This window comes from Pseudophryne corroboree, chromosome 3 (assembly GCF_028390025.1).
Source record: "Pseudophryne corroboree isolate aPseCor3 chromosome 3, aPseCor3.hap2, whole genome shotgun sequence".
NCBI lineage: Eukaryota > Metazoa > Chordata > Amphibia > Anura > Myobatrachidae > Pseudophryne > Pseudophryne corroboree.
The window spans coordinates 164,471,075-164,491,221 of NC_086446.1; the positions used below are offsets into that span (position 1 = coordinate 164,471,075).

Genomic DNA, 20,147 nt, shown 5'->3' on the forward strand with positions numbered 1-20,147 from the left:
AAACTAACGTACATGCCCTCTGTTCTCCAAACCTCAGGACATTGTGATTATATCCCTGTCACCCATTGCCTCTCCCTGTCACCTACAGCCTTCCCCTGTCACCCGCTGCCTCCTCCTCTCACCCACTGCAGTGTGGCATATTGTGAACTTGGATTGGGGTGGAGGAGGGGGGCCCAAATTATATTTTTGCACCTGGGCCCACCACTCACAAGTTCCGTCACTGATTTGCAGCATGGGTCTTGCATTGGCAGTGATCAGTTGCTACATCCCCGGGCACAGCAGATGATCACACATGCATTAACTTATACCAGATGCCGCTTGCTGTATTACCATATCTGAGCATCGCTGCTGCTTCCAAGTTGATGCTCACATCAACCACATCCGAATTAAGCCCAGGGTCACTACATTCCCTGTTTGGTCAATGTTATCTCTTTTGTACATTGTGATTGCCATTTAGACAATACATCATATTCCTTCATTTTGGAGAAATATCACTATGACTGTCTATGTACCTTAAGGTGTGCTCTGTGTGCTATATCAGTCATGGGGTGCTTAGATTGCTGTATCAGACCAGGAGTGCTCTGTCTGCTGTATCTGGAAGGGGTGCTCTGTCTGCTGTATCTGGAAGGGGTGCCCTGTCTGCTGTATCTGGAAGGTGTGATCTGTGCATCCATCCAGGGGCTACGCCACAGTGTAAAATTACACGTATTGTGCGACACTGTTGGTGTAATTAAACCATAGTGTTAGATTATTATCTCTGACTCATACACGTATTGTGTAACGCTGTGGGTGAAGGTGGTATAGTACCACAGTAATATATTTTATTTACTGCTCATACACGTATTGTGTGACACTGTTAGTAAAATTAAATCGTAGCATTAGATTATCTCTGATTCATACAGGTATTGTGTGATGCTGTGGGTGAAGGTGGTACCACAGTAATATATTTCATTTCCTACTCATACAGGTATTGTGCGACACTGTTGGTGAAATTAAACTGTAGCATAAGATTATTATCTCTGACTCATACACGTATTGTGACAATGTAGGTGGTACATTTTTTGTACAAATTGTTGTGTGTGCTGTACCCCACTTGGTTCATATTTGTTGTTATATATGGAGGACAAACAATTGAGAGGAGAGACACAGATGGCTTAATTCAGGGCATGTCAAATAAAAATAAAAAGTAAAAGTCGGATTAGTAAAAGTCAGAGTGCAATAATATAACCAATAAAAATTGTTGTCTATGCATTAAAGACCATATACAATGCCCCCAATGATTAAGTTACATTTTTTAAATCAAACAAATTAAATGAAATTACTAATCAATCCTTCCTTCCACTACATACATACATACTCTAGTCTACCTCCCTTGGACCCCTGATCTAGTTATTAATGAAAATCTGTGTCAGACCATTTTTGCTGATTTTGGTTTCATATTTTTCTTTCAAAATGTACAAAAACAGCTACAATCACATGATTTGGCCTTTTTTTTGTTCACAGAGTATTATTAACCTCAATAACATTCATTTCCAGGTAATTTTGGCCACAGTACAAACAATTAAAAATATATATTGCACAATATATATTTTTAGATGCTGTAATTATCTGTACAGATTATTTTCAGCCTCAATATAGGATTAGTTCCTGAAATTAATGTTCGACATGGAGAAGGTTCCGCTTCATCAAGCTTTACGCAAGGTATGTAGTACCATGTAAATGTTTTTTTACCAATATAAACAACTAATTTTTGTATTAATTCAACATATTTCCACTTTATTGCAGACGTCATGGCAAAGGGAGTGCAATTGCACTGAGACCCGGGTGCGCGTCCCTTATATGGAATTCAAAACCTGCACAATCCAACACTCAATGAAAACAATGTTGTGATGTGGTCAAAATTGACTGTAAATTAATGTTATTGAGGTTAATAATACCGTAGGAACAAAAACATGGACAAATTCTGTGATTTTTGCTGTTTTTATGATTTTTTTTTTTTTAAATACAGATCCAAACCAAATACAGATCCAAAACTCGCAAGGGAGGTTTTTGCAAAACAAATACAGATCCAAAAACACGAAGGAGATTCAAAACAAGAACCCAAAACCCGAAATTTAGGACGGGGCACATCCCTTATATATACTTGTAAAGTGATATCATCATACCATTTTTGAAGAAAGGCTTCCTATTTTATATTTAAATTCAAATATGTCATATAGTTGCAGCTGCAGATGTACCCACTTTATGCTTGTGCGAACTGAGTAAACACAAGCACTGGATTTTTCCTAAATCTGATCCTTCTCAAGGAATGCACTCATTTTATATTCAAAAACATTACATTGGCCCTCAGTACATTTGTTATTTCATAATACAGTGCTTTATATTGAATCGTGTTACAATTTTCCATTTAGTACCGAGTAATGATCTGTAATAACATTAAGAGTTTCTGAGAGTTCTGATTGGTTACAGTCAGGGCATCTTAACGTATAGGCACACCGAGCAGTTTTCCAGGGCCCCACAATTCTAGGGGCCTTTGAGCAGAGGCAGGTAGTGGTCACATGATCAGAGCAGCGAGGCAGCATTCTCTACCTGCCTCCTTGCCGACAGCCAGCCAGTGGATGGTTATCAGCATGCTGATTGGTGGGTGGCTGGAGCTATCCACGAACAGAGGCATGTGGGGAGATGGCACAGGACCCCAGGAGGTGCTTGTTATGATTTTTTTTCTTTAATTGTTGATTTTGAATGGGTGGTTAGGGGCCCCAGTGCAATGCTTTGCCCAGGGCCAACAACGCTGTTAAGACGGACCTGGTTACAGTTCACATTGCCCCTCTGGGGCCTTCCTTGCATTCTTCTCCTGTCTGCAAATCCGGAAAACATTGATTGGGTGGACAAATGCCAGTAACATCAGGATCAACAGGAAAATGTTGACCTTAAAAAACAGTAAGATATAGTCTTCAGTAACACATCCCATTATGATAAAAACTATTACTAGTACATATAACTGGTTACATACATAGAATGGGTCACCGTCCAGATATATTCGTATGATATAAAATGCTGGATATTGAAGAAGAGATATCACTGCAGAGAAAGCAGACGCCAATCCAAACAGTTTTCCAAAGTATTGTGGTGGAAATCTAGAAGGCAACAGACAGGGAAATTGAATATGCAATCCGTTGGAAAAATAAGACAGGAAGGAATATATTCATTAAGTATTCGTGATTTTGAAAATTCTGTCTCTTTAGATGCCAGGTCATGCATCACTTTTAGGTTTGGCTTATAAAGATAACTATTAATTAATACATCAATTTACACCCAACTGCAAGAAAAATATTTAGACTTTTGCAAATAAATGTATGAACATTTAAATCAAAATTACACATGTATCGTTATTTGTTTGAGCTACAGTAGCTGAACCTATGATAAAAAGAAAGACGTGATAAAAATATGCTGCGTTGTTCTTGACAAAATAGCCAGAAATATTATAGTGCTATTGCTTCGAATGTTTACAAACAGGTGTTGATTGGGAACTTACAATGAACCTACAAACATTTCTGAAAGTGGCCACATGTTGGTAGGGTCAAATAAACTGTAGGCAGGACCATACAGAAAAATAGGAGGCATTATAAAATCCTTAGCGCTAGCCACAATACAATACAGAGATTATCCATGTGACTGCAATACAATAAAGAGAGCCTCTGTGTGACTCCAATACTGTACAGACAGTATCCACGTTGCCACAATGCAGGACAGACAGTATATCAGTAACTGCAATACAAGACACATACTGCATCATCTATGTGACAGCCTTCCAGTACAGACAGCATCCCAGTTACCACCATACACAATACAAAGCATGCCAGTGACTGCCATAAAGGACATAATGCATCCAAGTGACTGCCATAAAATAGAGCCAGCATCCCAGTGACAGCCATAAGGTACAGATGCATCCAAGTGATTTACATAAAATACAGACAGCATCCCAGCAATCATCATATCACATCTCAGTGACTGCCATACAATACCAATAGCATCCCAGTAATCTACAGTACAGATGGTATCCGGACTATAGAGCTACACTAAAATGGTATACAGTCAAGAAGTCTACCACTATTGGTAGACATGCATTAGGTCTACAGGGTCAAAAGGTTGACATGTAAAAGATAGACAGTTCAACAGGTCGACAGGGTCAAAAGGTCGACATGACAATGGTAGACACAAGTTTTTTTACTTTTAGTTTTTTTCAACTTTTTCATACTTTACCATCCACGTTGGCTACAATTGGGAATATTAACCTTGCCCGAAGCATGGTGAGCTGCAGGAATGGGGCTTGTTTGCGGCAGAAAAGTGACAAAACACCCCCCCCCCCCCAAAAAAAAAAAAAATTGTGTCTTTTTTGTGCCAACCATTTCCATGTTGACCTTTTTACCCTGTTGACCTTTTGACCCTGTCAACCTTCCCCACTCCACTGTCTAGCTATTCTATGTTGACCTTTTGACCATGTCAACCTTTTAACTCTGTCGACCTAATGCATGTCTACCATTAGTGGTAGACCTATTGACTATAGATGTTTTTAGTGTAGAGCTAATAATCTGCACCCAGTACAGACAGCATCCCAGCATCATTTTAGTGACTGGCATAAAATACAACAGTGACCGCGATAATAAAATACAGAAAACGTCTATGTGATAATCATACTACAGCTCAGTGACCAGCACAGAGTACATACAGCATCCTAGTGACCGCCATACATCATCCTAGTGACCAACATAAAATACAACAGTGACCATCATAAAATGCATAAAGCATCAAAGTGACTACCATATAATGTAGACAACATCCCAGTGACCAGCATGCAGCATCCCAGTGACCACTATAAAATACAGATCACACCACAGTGACCTCTGTAAAACACAGATAACTTCCCAGTGACTGCCATGAAATATGAACAACACTTTACATTTTAGTGATCACTTTAAAATACAGACTACATACTAGTGTCTACCATACAGTACAGACAGCATCAATAACCACCATATATGACAGATAGCAACCAATGGACCACCATAAAGTACAGACAGCATCCAAGTGAGGAGCACAGCCTAATACAGAATGCCCATACTCCTGTCTTGCTGCTAAAAATAGCAGGCGACACTCTCCAGTCGAATAAACATATAAAGTAAGTTCTTTAGTTCATGCTACTGTACGTTTTGGGGCAGGACCAAGTCATCAGCGACAGACGGGCAGCATACATACATACAATCATACATACATACCTAAGTAATAATGTGTTTTTTTGTAACATGTTGAAATGCTTTCCGTTGCAAGGTGTGGAGTAAATGGATTAGGTTTCAAGTTTTTAAAAAACTTTTTTAAGACAGCAATGTTATTAAAGGAAAAACCTGGCATTTTATGCCTTTAATAACACTGATATTTTAAAAACCACTGGCAAAACCCATGAAAAATCAAGTTTACAATGCGCTTTCAGTAACATTCTGTAAACACATGAAAATATTACAAGATGTTTCTAATGTGATTGACCTAATGCATTGCAAATCAAAAACATTTGATAACTGTTTTTATCATTTGGAAAATGCATACAGTATTCTTTGCACAGGTTACAATGTGGATATGTAAGTAAGCGGCAGCTTTGGCCTGATCTCCTCCTTGTCTGGTGCACACTGCTCCTGGGAGTCTTTGTGTCCTCCGCTCCACTCCCCGCACCCAGCCATGGCCAATGTCTTTGTCCGCGCCTACTACAAGAGCAGCACCACGGAGTTGGGCGACTGCATGTGGCTCAACACATGGCCGCTGCCCACAATCACCCCATCTGCAGCAGCCTGCCTGAGCCCCGGGCCCTGAGGAGACACGTCACTGAGGCAGTCCTAGATCCCGGCCACTAGCAGCAGGGCCAGTTGCAGCATCAGCACTGCTGGGAGACAGGAGCAGCCTGGAAGAGCTCACTATCAACAGGTAAAGAAGATCAGCCAGGGTGAGTGGCTGACTCCCTCTCGTGCATCCTCACCTCTCTCTCGTCATCCCACCTCTCTCACCCTCACCTCTCTCATCCTCACCTGTCTCTCTTGTCCTCACCTCTCTCTTACCCTCACCTCTCTGCCTCTGTCTCTTGCCCTCTCTCTCTTGTCCTCATCTCTCTCTCACCTCTCTCTATCGCCCTTACCTCTCTGCCTCTTTTTTTGTCCTCTCTCTCTCTCTCTCTCACTCTCTTTCTCTAGTCATCTCTCTCATTCTCATCTGTCGCTCTCGCTTCTTTCGCTCTCTCATCCTCACCTCTCTCTCACCCTCACCTGTCTGCCTCTCTCTCTTGTCCTCATCTCTCACCTTTCTATCTATTCCTCACTTCTCTCACCCTTACCTTTCTGCCACTTTCTTACTCTTGTCCTCTCTCTCTCTCTCTCGCCTCTCTCATCTCTCTCTCATCCTCACCTCTCTCATCCTCACCTCTCTGTCTCTCTCTTTCTATTGTCCTCTCTCTCTCGTCCTCACCTCTCTCACACTTCTCTCTCTCACACACCTCTCTCTTTTTTCTCTCTTGTCCTCATCTCTCTCTCTCTCTCTCTCTCATCCTCACTTCTCTCTTTCTCTTGTTCTTTATCTCTCTCTTGTGCTCCTCTCACAGCTACTTCCATAGTGGCGCTATTGTAGTGTAACGTGTATAAGGAGATCTACTATGGTATAATGTGTATAAGTGGCTCTACTTTAGTGTCACATGTGTAATCGGCTTTACTGTGTTGTAACGTGTATAAGGGACTCTACTGTGGTGTAACGTGACTAAGGGGCTCTACCATGGCATAATGTGTATAAGCTGCTCCTCTTTATTGTAATGTATAATCGGCTTTACCATAGTGTAATGTATATAAGGGGCTCTACTGTGGTGTAACGTGGATAAGGGGCTCTACTGTCTAGTAATGTGAAGAAGAGGCTCTACTGTGGTGTAGCGTGAGTAAGGGATTGTGTTTTTCTCATGTGAATCATATGTGTTTTATCATTTTTTCTTTGATCTACAGATTCCCTAGTGTCATTGTTACATAATTACATGTACGCCAAATATTTCACACACCGAGTAAATGACAGTTATGTAAATATATGAGGGTTTATTACATCAAGGGGCGCCAAAATCTATATCCGCTTACCAAAAAATTTAGGCTTGAGTCGGCCCTGGCTATCTCCTATCTCTTTTCCCTCCTTCAGTGACTCCATATTCCCCACTCCTCTTCTTTCTTTGCTCTACTTATTTTCTTCCTTATATACTTATAAATGTAGCACACCTTGAAGTGGTAAGCGGAGTAATGCTTCTATGCACTTACATATTGGTATTACCTCGTTGCTTGTTTCACCTTGCTGTAGTGGCAGAAAATTTTGAAAGAATGTATTAAAAAAAACTAGAGGAAATTTTAGAGTATGAAAAATATAATGGTTTGAAATTGGTCAGCTCGATGGTTTTTGTACATTTTTGGGGGATTAGTTTCAAATCACCAAATATATTAAAGGCAAATTTGACACAAAATCAGGATTTTTTTAAACACCACTTACTGCAAATAACTACCTCATTTTATTCAATGTTTTAAATACAAAATTCAGAATGTATTAATCAGAGAGTTCCAAAATCTCCAAAAACCATCTGAAAAATAAAAAAAAAGTGGGAAAAAAAGTAGAGCTGGTTTTGACAGGCGAAATAGCTATCTGGCCAGTCAACTCTTTAATAATTTAAATTGAAACAACTAAGCGGAAAACCCCTCCCACCCACCCCCCCAAAAAAAAATAGCCCCCATCTCGGTACTCCCGGGATATGGAAATATAGGATAAATGTATTTAACATGGTGCCACCTTATAAATTAATTTTACAAAAGATAATTATGAGAGGGGAACATTTCTACTGTATTATACAGTATATGTCACTGCCAAATTACTGCATGTAGTTAAAGTGGTGCAAACATATTCTACCACCCAAAAAAAATCACATGAAAGAACAGGACTGGACTGGCCATCTGACGCTTCTGGGCCAGTCCAACCACATAGAGAGCAGGGCTGTCCGAGAAACGCAGCCTCCCAGCTCTCTGTTGGGTCACCCGACATTCCACCCTCCCTTCCCACCCATTGCTGGTATACACATAGATGGGGGTATGCTGTGTGGCCATTACCCCCTGATTCATTGCATGCCCCCCATGAGCATTTGCAACACTCCCTTATTGTATACACCAGGGGTTGGGAACCTCCCGCCCGCGGGCCGTATAAGGCCCGCAAAGCCGTTTGCTCCGGCCCACCCGCTTCTCTCAGTGAGACACGCCGCCACTCAGTCTGGCGGCAGCGTGTCTTAGCTGTCAGAACAGGGAGGAGAGCGCGGCTGTCGGGTGGGAACAGCGGCGTGTAGGACTTGAAATCAGCCGCCGGTTCGTGAGCCAATCAGAGCTCGTGGACCGGCAGCCATTCAGGAGCCGCGGCTGCCGGTCCGCAAGCTCTGATTGGCTCTCGAACCGGCGGCTGGTTTCAAGTCCTACACGCCACCGCCCAACATAGCCGCGCTCTCCTCCGTGTCCCTCCGAAAAAAGCGGTAAGCAGCACGGGGGGGGGGGGGGGGGGGGGATGGGGGGCATCTGTATATCTGGCACTGTGGGGACATCTGTATACTTGGCACTGTGGGGACATCTGTATACCTGGCACTGTGAGGGGCATCTGTATACCTGGCACTGTGGGGGCATCTGTATACCTGGCACTGTGGGGACATCTGTATACTTGGCACTGTGGGGACATCTGTATACCTGGCACTGTGAGGGGCATCTGTATACCTGGCACTGTGGGGGCATCTGTATACCTGGCACTGTGGGGACATCTGTATACCTGGCACTATGAGGGGCATTTGTATACCTGGCACTGTGGGGACATCTGTAGACCTGGCACTGTGAGGGGCATTTGTATACCTGGCACTGTGGGGGCATCTGTATACCTGGCACTGTGGGGGCATCTGTATACCTGGCCCTGTGAGGGGCATTTGTATACCTGGCACTGTGGGGACATCTGTATACCTGGCACTGTGAGGGGCATTTGTATACCTGGCACTGTGGGGACATTTGTATACCTGGCACTGTGAGGGGCATTTGTATACCTGGCACTGTGGGGACATCTGTATACCTGGCACTGTGAGGGGCATCTGTATACCTGGCACTGTGGGGACATCTGTATACCTGGCACTGTGAGGGGCATTTGTACCTGGCACTGTGGGGACATCTGTATACCTGGCACTGTGAGGGGCATTTGTATACCTGGCACTGTGGGGACCTCTGTATAACTGGCACTGTGAGGGGCATTTGTGTACCTGGCACTGTGGGGGCATCTGTATACCTGGCACTGTGGGGGCATTTGTATACCTGGCACTGTGGGGGCAATTGTGGATCTGGCACTGCACTATTGGGGGCATATGTGTATCACGTCCCATTTTAACTGGCCACATCCATTTTTTTGGCGCGTGCGCCTCCGGCGCGCACACACAGTACCTCTAAGGGGCAGACCTACTGGGGGGCAGGGTAATTTTTTTAAGTTGAGAATTTTTGTATGGCCCCCGAAGGATTTTATAAATATCCAAATGGCCCTCGGTAGAAAAAAGGTTCCCCATCCCTGGTCTACACGCACAGTGATGTGCCAGGACTACTTTATGGCCTCAGTCTGTACCTGTGGAAGAGTATAAAACATCCATCCATCTAGAAGTCAGGGTTTTGAGTAGCGGGTTTCAAAATAAATAATTTTCACAGATTTTGCACAGCTAAGTTATTAAAGCCATAATGTGACAGACTTTAGTTTTTATAAAATTGCTGATTTAAAAAAAGGACAGTAAAATCAGGAAAATTGGTCTCAAAACGCTGTTCATTGCATCTCATCATAAAGATAAAGTTATTCTGTGAGGAAAATGCTTTGTGCCCTGTGTTAATATGATATATGCACCCTTACACAGTGTCCGACTGGGGCATGAAGGGCCCACCGGGTAAATGCAGTGGTAGGGGCCCATACTTAGGATTGTGGCCAGTCTCTAGAAGGGTGTGGCCAGTCACCACAGAGGCTTGGCTAATCATTGGAGAGTGTATAGTCTAGGCCCCTTTATAAATATATATAGTAAATACTGCTAGTGCATGCATAATAATGTACCAGTTTAATAACAGCAAAACACTGTAGAGAATGCACCATATATATATGCAGTATAAGGTACCATGTATAATGTATAATTTTTGCAGTCTAGAAACATATCCCTAGACGATGAGGTGGGACCCCAGGCAGTGGGGTCCACCGAGGGTTTCCCCTTTACCCCTGTGGGCCAATCCAAGCCTGCCCTTACACCGCATTTATTTTTGAATGAGGACACAATATGAGGTGTGCACACCTAAAAGGAACACTGCATCTGCCTCTCTCCTCCCATCTAAAATACTATTTTTTTACCCTGCAGATGCCCCTATCTTGGCCCAAACAAAACTCCTATAAACAGGTTTATGCCCACAAAAATATGCACCAGATATCACACTTACTTCTTGGTGATGCGTTTCGCAGTGAATCATGTCATCACGGCCTCACCCCAAGATGCAAAATGTAGCATTGTACAGAAGGGATCAAAGCCACCATGAAACATTTTGCAACACCACACCTTCTGCACCTCCTAACTGGATCTCACCTTCTGGGAACTCCCAGAGCACACATTTAAAAACTTGGCAAGTATTTAATATATTCTATTTCAAAGACTAATATACAGTTTTTTCATAGTGATCTGTTACTAAGACTTATTAAGCCTGGAGAAGTGATAAAGCAGTGATAAAGAAGTGATAAGTGGAAGGTGATAACGTACCAGCCAATCAGCTCCTAACTGTCATTTTTCAAACCCTTAATGATTGGCTGGTGCGTTATCACTTTCCACTTATTACTTCTTTATCACTTCTCCAGGCTTAATACATCTACAGGTATGTATATCTAAAACTCTATTTCCGAAGCACATAGCAGAACCAAACTGGTAGATCCTCAGATCCTCCTGTATGCTATAACCAATTCATTCTTGTGATAAAATGTATATGTAATATTAGTATTTTGCTCTTGAATGATTGTTTCTTACACAACAGACAGAAATGCAGCATTTCCTCCATAGAGGAATGAACGATTTATCACTTGGAGGATAAATGTTGGGTACAGTGCGGGGAGCATGGGAATCGAGGCACACATAGAGAAAAGCATGCACTGCACAGCCGTCATTGACAAAGATAGAATTGAGGATCGGAGGTCATCAAGCTTGTCTGAATCTGAGAAAAAACATACAAATTGTAAATGAAAGTTGAAGTGTAAAATACATGTTTATATTTATTTCTGGAATATGAAGCAGAATGCTTATTGTGACAGATGTGGATTAATCAGATCTAATTGCTAACCTGTAATAATGATACCATAAGGTTTATTATCATTATAGTACACAGCCTTTACCATACCTCCCAACTTTTGTCTTATCCGAGGAGGGACACTTCCGCGCTCCGCACGATTTTTTTTAGGGGGTGTGGTCTAACAGAAAGGGGACGTGGCCTCGTGGCAAGTGCCGCGATCGCAAGCCATGCCCCCGTTTTCGTCATTATGGGGGCATGAACAGCGCTGTGAGAGCTGCTGGTCATGCCCCCTGTCCCTCTCTGCCGTGAATAGATGCTGTGCGCATGCGCACAGCATCTATTCACCGCTGCTCTGCTCAGAGCAGTGAGTGACAGGGGGGGATCTCCCAACTGCCCCCCCCCCCCACCCGCGGGACACTGCGAACCGCGGGTGGGACAGCGGGACACACCGTGAAAAACGGGACTGTCCTGCCAAAATCGGGACAGTTGGGAGGTATGCTTTACACTTAAGGAACACTAGGGTTGTGCTACTGTTGTGCATGTGCTGAAAGTAGCTGAGGGGCCTATTTATCAAGGATCACATATTAAATGCGATCTGGGTGGGATCATACCACCCAGGATCGCATTGCAATATGCAATACATTCGGGTGTATGTATCATCGGGCATTCGTAAGGACAGGGGCTCCAACAGGAGCCTATCCCTGTGATGTGCTTCGGGGGTCCTGCTCATGAAATTGACCGCAATGCACTGAGGCATTCCGGCGGAGGGTTTCAGGGGGAACTCAGCTGGATCTACTTTTTGCAATATTTAGCCCATTGGCTACAATGGGCTACCACATTCCCAATATTGATACATCGGGCAGCATTGCATTCCCCATAGAAACCTATGGGGGATACAACTGTGGGTGGAAATGGAGGGATCGCAGCAGGTATCGGAGATGCCTGCTGCGATCCCTCCTTTACATATTCCGGATTTTCCTAACATTTGCGGCTTACCCCTGAAAATGGAGGTTTGATAAATGGGACCCTTAGGCCGTAAACTCCAATGGGATTACATTTTTACTGTGTACTATGGTGGTGCTATATAAGTAAGCTATCATAAAAACATGTTATTAACAGTGCACTATTTATTAAACTTTCTGTGGTCATTACCTTTCTGTTTCTTTTTGTGTCTGTCCATGAGTAAGCCATTCCAAGGAGCGCACACAACACCAAAGAACTGTGACACAGCAAATACATTTGTGTATGTACTTACTGCAAAAAGGGGGAAAAAAGATTTTCATGAAAGCACACAGTCACTGGAAACAGGACAATTGGGACACTATTTGTTATAGCCATATAAAATAATATGATACATAAAATTGCACAGAAAGACATGAGCATTAAGGGACATGCAGTAAAATCCCTGCACTGCCACACTGCTGTATGATACAAACCTTTATCAAGGTCTCCTCCGCTCAGGTGTGTGATGGTGGGGTTCAGGGTTCCAATAAATAGATAGTGCCTAAGCTGCATGAGAGACAGCCAGACCAAGTGCCAGATAAAGAGTGATGAGAAGACACAGCTCCTGAAAGAGACTTCCGTATGCTTCTCTGCAGAAAGGCAAAAAAAGTGATTATTGAACTGGCGATTGTTGCCAAGCAATACATAGTGCTGCTCTTGTTACATTGTCATGGCTGAAAAGAAAGTTTAATGGTTGTGTCAAAGTCAGAAAAATATCACGCTGCACGTTGCCATATATTCACCTCATGCGCGTGCCTGCTGCACGTGCACATTCTCTCCCGTGCGTGCGGATACTCGCAGCCGCGTGATGGCGCCTCAGCCATGCGCTCGAGCGCGTGGTATGTGCATTTACGGTAGAGTTTGTGTGCGTCTAGCGGGCGACTCAATCGTTAGATAATAAATCCATATAGCATGTTTTATAGATAATGTTCACCTTAGTAATAACTGTAAGTTTGTTTAATGTGACTTGTTCACGGACTTGGGAATCCCTCTTTATATGGTACGAAGGGTCAGACAGGGTTTGAACAGTTGTGTCTGGTACCTAACCGAAGAGTATTTTAATAGCAACAATCCGGTGTCGGTTAGGTAAAGATTAAACGCTCCTGCGTATAGTTATGGCCATTAGTAGATTCTGGACATTTCATATATTTGCGATTCATTACCCATGCGGCGGGAATCTTCAGATTCCCACCCACCTGAGCTGTTTGAAATAGTCACAGCCCACCTGTTCAAACTAACCTATGACCTTTTGTTATGATGCGAGGAGACATTCCTGTGTCCAATGAACAATGAGATTATAGGTCTCTTTGTACTATACTGTACTCAGTGTATATAAGATCAGCCAGCCTGGGCAGCTCCCTCACTCTCCACAAACGGTTTTCATATTGACTAACTCGGAGCTGGTACCAGGCTGCGCTGTGATCGTTCCCAGTGTGTGTAAGTAATTCTCTGTGATCATCTTGCTCTTTGTTTGTATTGGCCACATTCTCTCTCTCTCTGTTTAGTATAAGATTGTAACGTTATTGTATATTTCTGTCTAGATATTCTGTTAGAATTATATGTTAGCATGTAGTGTATGACTTGTAACTGTTTTACCCCTTTTCGATATAACTAAAAGCTTGTTAGTAAAGGTGTTGGATCCTTAGCACAGTATCGTGTGTTCATTACATTGCAGAGGGTAATAGGAGCGTCTCGATCGCTCAAACAGCTTTAGTATTAACAAGGTTAAGCAGCGTTATATCGCTACAGTGTCTCAGTACAAGGTTTACAGTATAAGAGTATCCTTTCTGTGTGTTACATTCAAGGTTTACTGATTATCATCTTGTGAGCGTCTGCGCCGCTCGTGACATCGTGGTCTCGAGCGTCCGCTACGCTGGTAGCGTAGCATTACGGTAGTCGCTAGCCTATAGCGTGCTCGACACCACGCATTAAGCTGTGAGCGAGCGTGCCGCATGTGCGTCTCGATCACGGACTAGCGTATGCTACGCTAAGTACGTACCCTTACGGTACCCCATACGCCAATTGCGTACTGTGTCTCTTACCCATTATTGTGAAGGTTATAAGGTAATCAATATCAGCATTATCAATTGGCGGCTCGTCCGTCCTCCACATATCCGCACTAGCGAAAACAAACGTTATCTGTCAGCAAAGGCGGGAAGGCAGTATCCCTTCGTATCGGGATACAGTAGTGCTGGCTAGATAAGCGTCTGTTTCGCTAGGTTGAAGGAGTGCTGGTGGGATCCGGAACCGGAGGTAAGAACAATACGCTATTGTCTTTTTAAACCTGTTTATTTCTGTTTTGCGTACACACGCACGCACACAACTGTATCTCTTTTCATTTGTGTATTTTCACATATCACCTTCCTGTTTGCCATTTCACAATTGATAACGTACTGAGAAAGATTTGTTGCTATTGGTAGTTAAAAGTAATATTAATACGTAAGGAAGTAATTTGTAAAACACGCACACGGCTTGCCTAAAATACAAGGAAGTTCTGTGTGGTGTTCAGTAGATGATTACAGTTAAAGGTCATTTACATTGATAAATGTGTTAGTTGTGTTACTGTGGACATACCTGGATGGCGTACACGTGTCTCTAACAAGGGGCAGAACGAGTGTACGCGACGCAAGGGTCGACGCACGGAGCATATATTACGCAACGGAGCGTCTGGGTACGCCCACATAATACAAATCACACGATAGTATTATTTTAAATAGGCGAAAAGGAGGCAACGCGATAATAGCGCAAGTCAATTTCAGTGTCCAAAATTTTAAGCTAATAGATCCTTCTCTAATTTGCAACTCATCTGGACTAAACTGTGTTACTGAATGAAAGGGATTTCTGCGCAGAAACGAAAGTAAAGTGTATATGAGGTGAAAGAGTGTGTATACATATATATAAGTTTCTAATTTTTGGAGTTTGAACCAAGGAAATCATCGAGTTCTCGTGAAGGTACATACATGTAAGTGACTGCATGGTGGCTTGGGAGGCATCCCTTGTTAAACATTTAAAAAAAGAGCATTAGAGTATAGCAGACCAGGAGGTCTACTGTAGCACAGACCAGGAGGTCCAGACAGACCAGGAGGTCCAGGTACAGCAGACTAAGAAGTCCGCTATAGATAAAGGGTAAAGGAGCACAACACCAGAAAGGGTTGGTGCGATACCCATATAGGCCATTAAGCTCAGGCTGAAGGAATTCGCAGCAACAATTTTCGATTCCACTGGTCGCTCCGCACATAAGATTAGTTGCTTATGTGCAGAATGATTGTACCGCACGTAATTGTGTGCATTAGTTAGTAACTTGACCCAGTACCATTTGCGTACGCTAGAGGGGTCATAAACGCTATTTGTACATTCTAACGTGATTTGTGTAATATTTTTTTATTTTAAGGGAAGTTCGCTAGTCACTTGGGAACTATCCAACAACCAATAGTTACTGGAAAGGGTTAAGTGCTCTTCGGATCACACCCACATGTTCCAGTAAATAGAGGTTCAGGTCGCAGGGGCCCTAGGTTGAGTACGCCAGCGCTAAGGCAGTGTGTGGGCGTATTGGTCGACGTGGGCGAGTGAGTGGGGTACTCGGTAAACTCCGCCGCCGGCCTGCCCAGGACATCTTGGTTTTTGTAAGGGTTCGCTGAAGACCCTGATTTGAAGGTCAGAGGTAGTGAAAGCAACACCTGCAAAGATGGGGGCCAGTTGTTCAGTTAGGGGGGCGATCAACCTCGGTTCGGGTTGACTTAGTAAACCGACCAATCGGGTCGGCAAGGTATGTAATGTGTGAGAAATACAGATCACACACAGAGGTTTTGTGCGATGAATGGGAAAGAATGACTGTGCACGATGGGAAAAAGTTCCCACGAGTAGGCAGTTTTGGCCCAGATGTGTTGCAAAATCTAAGGAGAAGGATATGTCTCATTAAATCTGCAAAGAGACGAATCAAACATTATGACTATTTACAGTTATGGCAGCAGGAGGGTGAAATACAGAGAGGATTGGCTCAGGCGGCTGGATCTAACCCTATCAAGAAACTGATAGCCACGGCGCCACCGCCACCATACATAACGGGAGAGCAGGTGGTCACAGAGAATGGCACACTGGTGAATGATAAACATGCACTTAGTAACTGTATAAATGTTAAGAATAATGTGACTAAGATTATTGATGCAAATACTAATCCGTGCAAGCTGTACCCTGTTTTAAACTTTCCCCAGGAGTGTGATCAAGAGGATGAGCCAACAACAATATCGGCACTCTCTCTAGCAGCCACCATAGCAGAAACAACAGTGGGCACGGCCCAACCCATAAGATTAGCGTCAAAGCCCCCTAGCGGAGGGACAGGTGAGGTCGTATCATCTGGTAAGTACGGCACCATACACTATGCTGAAACCATTTCACCACATATTGTAGAATCTACTCAGAAGGATGTTATTGGACTTAATCCCGTTAGGGTAATAGCAGTGCCAAATGGGAAAACTGACACTTCAGGAGTCACTCCTGTCAGAAACATCGCCATGCACTGCCCCTTTTCCCGAATGGAATTAAGAACAATGGTGTCTGAATTCCCTGATCCTAAGAAAGATCTAGCTGCTAGTCAGAAATACATTAGAGATCTAGGAAATACTGTGGAGCCCAATAACAAAGACTGGCAGATATTGCTGAGGGCATGTTTACCCTCCAATGTCGACTCAGCAAGATTTTTAGCTGACTGTAAATTAGATGAAGATGTACCCCTTACGGATGTGTACAACCAAGATAATGTAAAGAGAATAAATTTACAGTTAAAAGAGTATTTTCCAGCTGTTGCCAAATGGAATAAATTTTTTTCCATCAAACAAAAAGAGGGAGAAACAGCTGCTGATTATTTTCATCGGGCACTACAGGAAATGGCTAAGTATACAGGCATAGAAGACATTACGACAAATGTAAATCATAGAGCAGTAGCAGTATCTGTGTTAATGGAAGGTTTAAAAGAAGTATTAAGGACAAGGGTACAGACCACCCAATCATGTTGGCGAGGTCTGTCGGTGGCTACTTTGAGAGAGGCAGCTGTTGATCATGAACGGAATATCACCAGACACAGGGAGTCACAAAGTGATAAGTTAATGGCCGTAAGTATACAGGCCCTGACCACAAGGCCACCTCTGTATAAATCTCCGACCCCTGTGGGTAAGTCAAATGTGGCAACTTGTTATTACTGTCATAAAGAGGAACATTTTGCACGAGACTGTAGATCAAAGAATGCACAAAGATCATACCAACCCCCTAGACAACGACATGACACACGAAATTGGGATCAAGGACCGCAGAGACGAAGTTATGAGCCACACGCAGGGGAAACAAAAAGGTATCCCCCAAAAAGAGACTGGCAAGTCACTGATAGATCCCATTTACCTCCTTCACAGGTAATAGCTGCCAGCGCAATACAGGGAGGCCACCACGCACCATAGGGGCGAGGCCACACCTGTAATCTGCAGCCAGTGAAATTAATTGCGAACCTTGGAAGTGAACCCGAGGTCACAATTGATGTAGCTGGTAAATCTCTAAATTTCCTTGTAGATACGGGGGCGGCCAAGTCAGTGATAAATTCAACCGTGGGCAGGAGAACCACTGGTAAAATAATTCCAGCCATGGGAGTAACAGGAGTAGTACAGCACTACCCTTTAAGCAAACCCGCAGAGATTACGATAGGGCCTTTGCATACCAAGCATTCTTTCCTGCTGGCTGCATCGGCTCCGACTAATCTCTTAGGGAGAGATTTACTGTGCAAAATGGGATGCGTCATATACTGTACTCCTGAAGGTGTGTTCTTGGACATACCCGAAAACCACGCTCAGGAAGCGCAAGATATGCTAGACTCCCCAACAAGATTAATGTCACACACTGTTATTGTAAATAGGTGTCCGTCCAAGGTAGAAGAAATGATTTCCCAGATACCGGAGTCACTTTGGACCAAAGATGGACAAGACACTGGATTGATGGCAAATGTAGCCCCAGTAGTTGTGCAAGTAAAAGATGGTAGGATAGCTCCAAAAATCCCACAATATCCTCTGAAGCCAGAGGTGGAGTTAGGAGTTTACCCTGTAATAGAGCGCTTGCTACAACAGGGCATTCTGGTAAGGATGTCCAGCACTGCAAATAGTCCCATCTTCCCTGTTAAAAAGAGTGGGGGGAGGGGTTACCGATTAGTGCAGGATCTAAGAGGGATCAACAAAATAGTTGAGAGTCAATTCCCCGTAGTGCCAAATCCAGCTGTCATCCTAATGCAAATCCCTCCCACTGCCAAATTTTTCACTGTGATTGACCTCTGCTTTCTTCTCGGTACATACAGAGGAGTTCAATATACATGGACTCGCTTACCCCAAGGTTTCATAGACAGTCCAAGTATTTTCTCACAAGCTCTGCATGATTGTTTACAGTCTTTCCAACCAGTGAGTGGATCAGTATTGATACAGTACGTGGACGATTTACTACTGTGTTCAGATTCATTGGAAGCGTCCCTGAAAGATACGAAACAGCTCCTGTTTCATCTTTCAGACACAGGACACAAGGTTTCCAAAGACAAGTTACAATTATGCAAAACCCGTGTGAAGTATTTGGGACACTGTCTAACACAAGGACTGAGACACCTTACCGCTGATAGAATTCAAGCAATTCGTGACATGACCCTGCCACAAACCCAGCAACAGATCAGAACGTTTTTAAGAATGTGTGGGTATTGCCGTAACTGGATCCCAGGATTTTCCATACTAGCCCTACCTTTGCAGGAGATGGTCTCATCAAGTAAACCTGATCGGATCTCGCACACAGACGAATCTGAGATGGCATTTGAAAGACTAAAACAGTGCCTAACACAGGCACCGGCATTAGGTATGCCTGACTATGGGAAACCCTTTGAGCTGTACGGAACAGAGATTGCTGGTTGCGCAGCAGGTGTTTTAACCCAGAAGCATGGTGATGCCAGCAGGCCGGTAGCTTACTACAGTGCTCAGCTAGATACGGTAGCGCGATCCCTCCCCACATGCTTGCGAAGCGTTGCAGCAATAGCATTGCTAGTCACGAAAAGCGAAGATGTAGTGCTAGGACACAACCTCACAATTCATACACCACATGCAGTGTCAACCTTACTAAATTCTGCCCAAACCAGACACGTCTCATCAGCGCGGTTTACAAGATGGGAATTGGCATTGATGGCCCCCGTAAACATTACCATAAGGAGATGCAGCGCTTTAAATCCTGCAACGTATCTCCCAGGTGTGCCTGGACAGGCACAAAGGGTGGAGGATGAGAATAATGGTGAAGGAGGATTTAATACAGGGGATGACACGCATGATTGTATGGAATATTTGACCCAAAATTTCACGGCAAGGCCTGACATCAGTGACAACCCACTGGAAGATGTAGATTTTACTTTCTACACTGACGGTAGTTGTCACAGACAGACGGACTCGGGAGACTTGTGTACTGGATACGCAGTCGTAGATGACCAAGGTACCATAGAAGCAGAACCGCTAGGCCCACCTCACTCAGCACAAGTTGCTGAACTGGTTGCCCTAACCAGAGCATGTGAATTGGCTAAGGGCAAGTCAGCCAATATCTACACAGATTCTAGGTACGCATTCGGAGTAGTCCATGATTTTGGAGATCTATGGCGCATCAGAAATTTCATGACGGCAGCTGGCACACCCGTAGCGCATGCAGCCCACATCAAAAGACTTCTAACAGCGATACAGGAACCCGACAGAGTGGCTGTTACCAAGTGTAAAGCTCACACGTATAGCC

At 43.7% G+C, this 20,147-nt stretch overlaps 1 protein-coding gene across 1 annotated transcript in view; it reads right to left on the reverse strand.

Annotated features, from left to right (window-relative positions):
- Positions 1–790: 790 nt before the first annotated feature.
- Positions 791–20,147, reverse strand: part of SLC43A3 (solute carrier family 43 member 3) — a 99,366-nt gene continuing 80,009 nt past the window's right edge. Inside the window, exons 10-14 of the mRNA XM_063958554.1 lie at positions 12,803–12,958; positions 12,519–12,620; positions 11,108–11,291; positions 3,014–3,137; positions 791–2,929 (exon numbers count right to left, since the gene is read on the reverse strand). Coding sequence (XP_063814624.1) covers positions 2,810–2,929; positions 3,014–3,137; positions 11,108–11,291; positions 12,519–12,620; positions 12,803–12,958 — 686 coding nt within the window. The 3' untranslated portion in view covers positions 791–2,809. The remainder of the gene's footprint in view (positions 2,930–3,013; positions 3,138–11,107; positions 11,292–12,518; positions 12,621–12,802; positions 12,959–20,147) is intronic.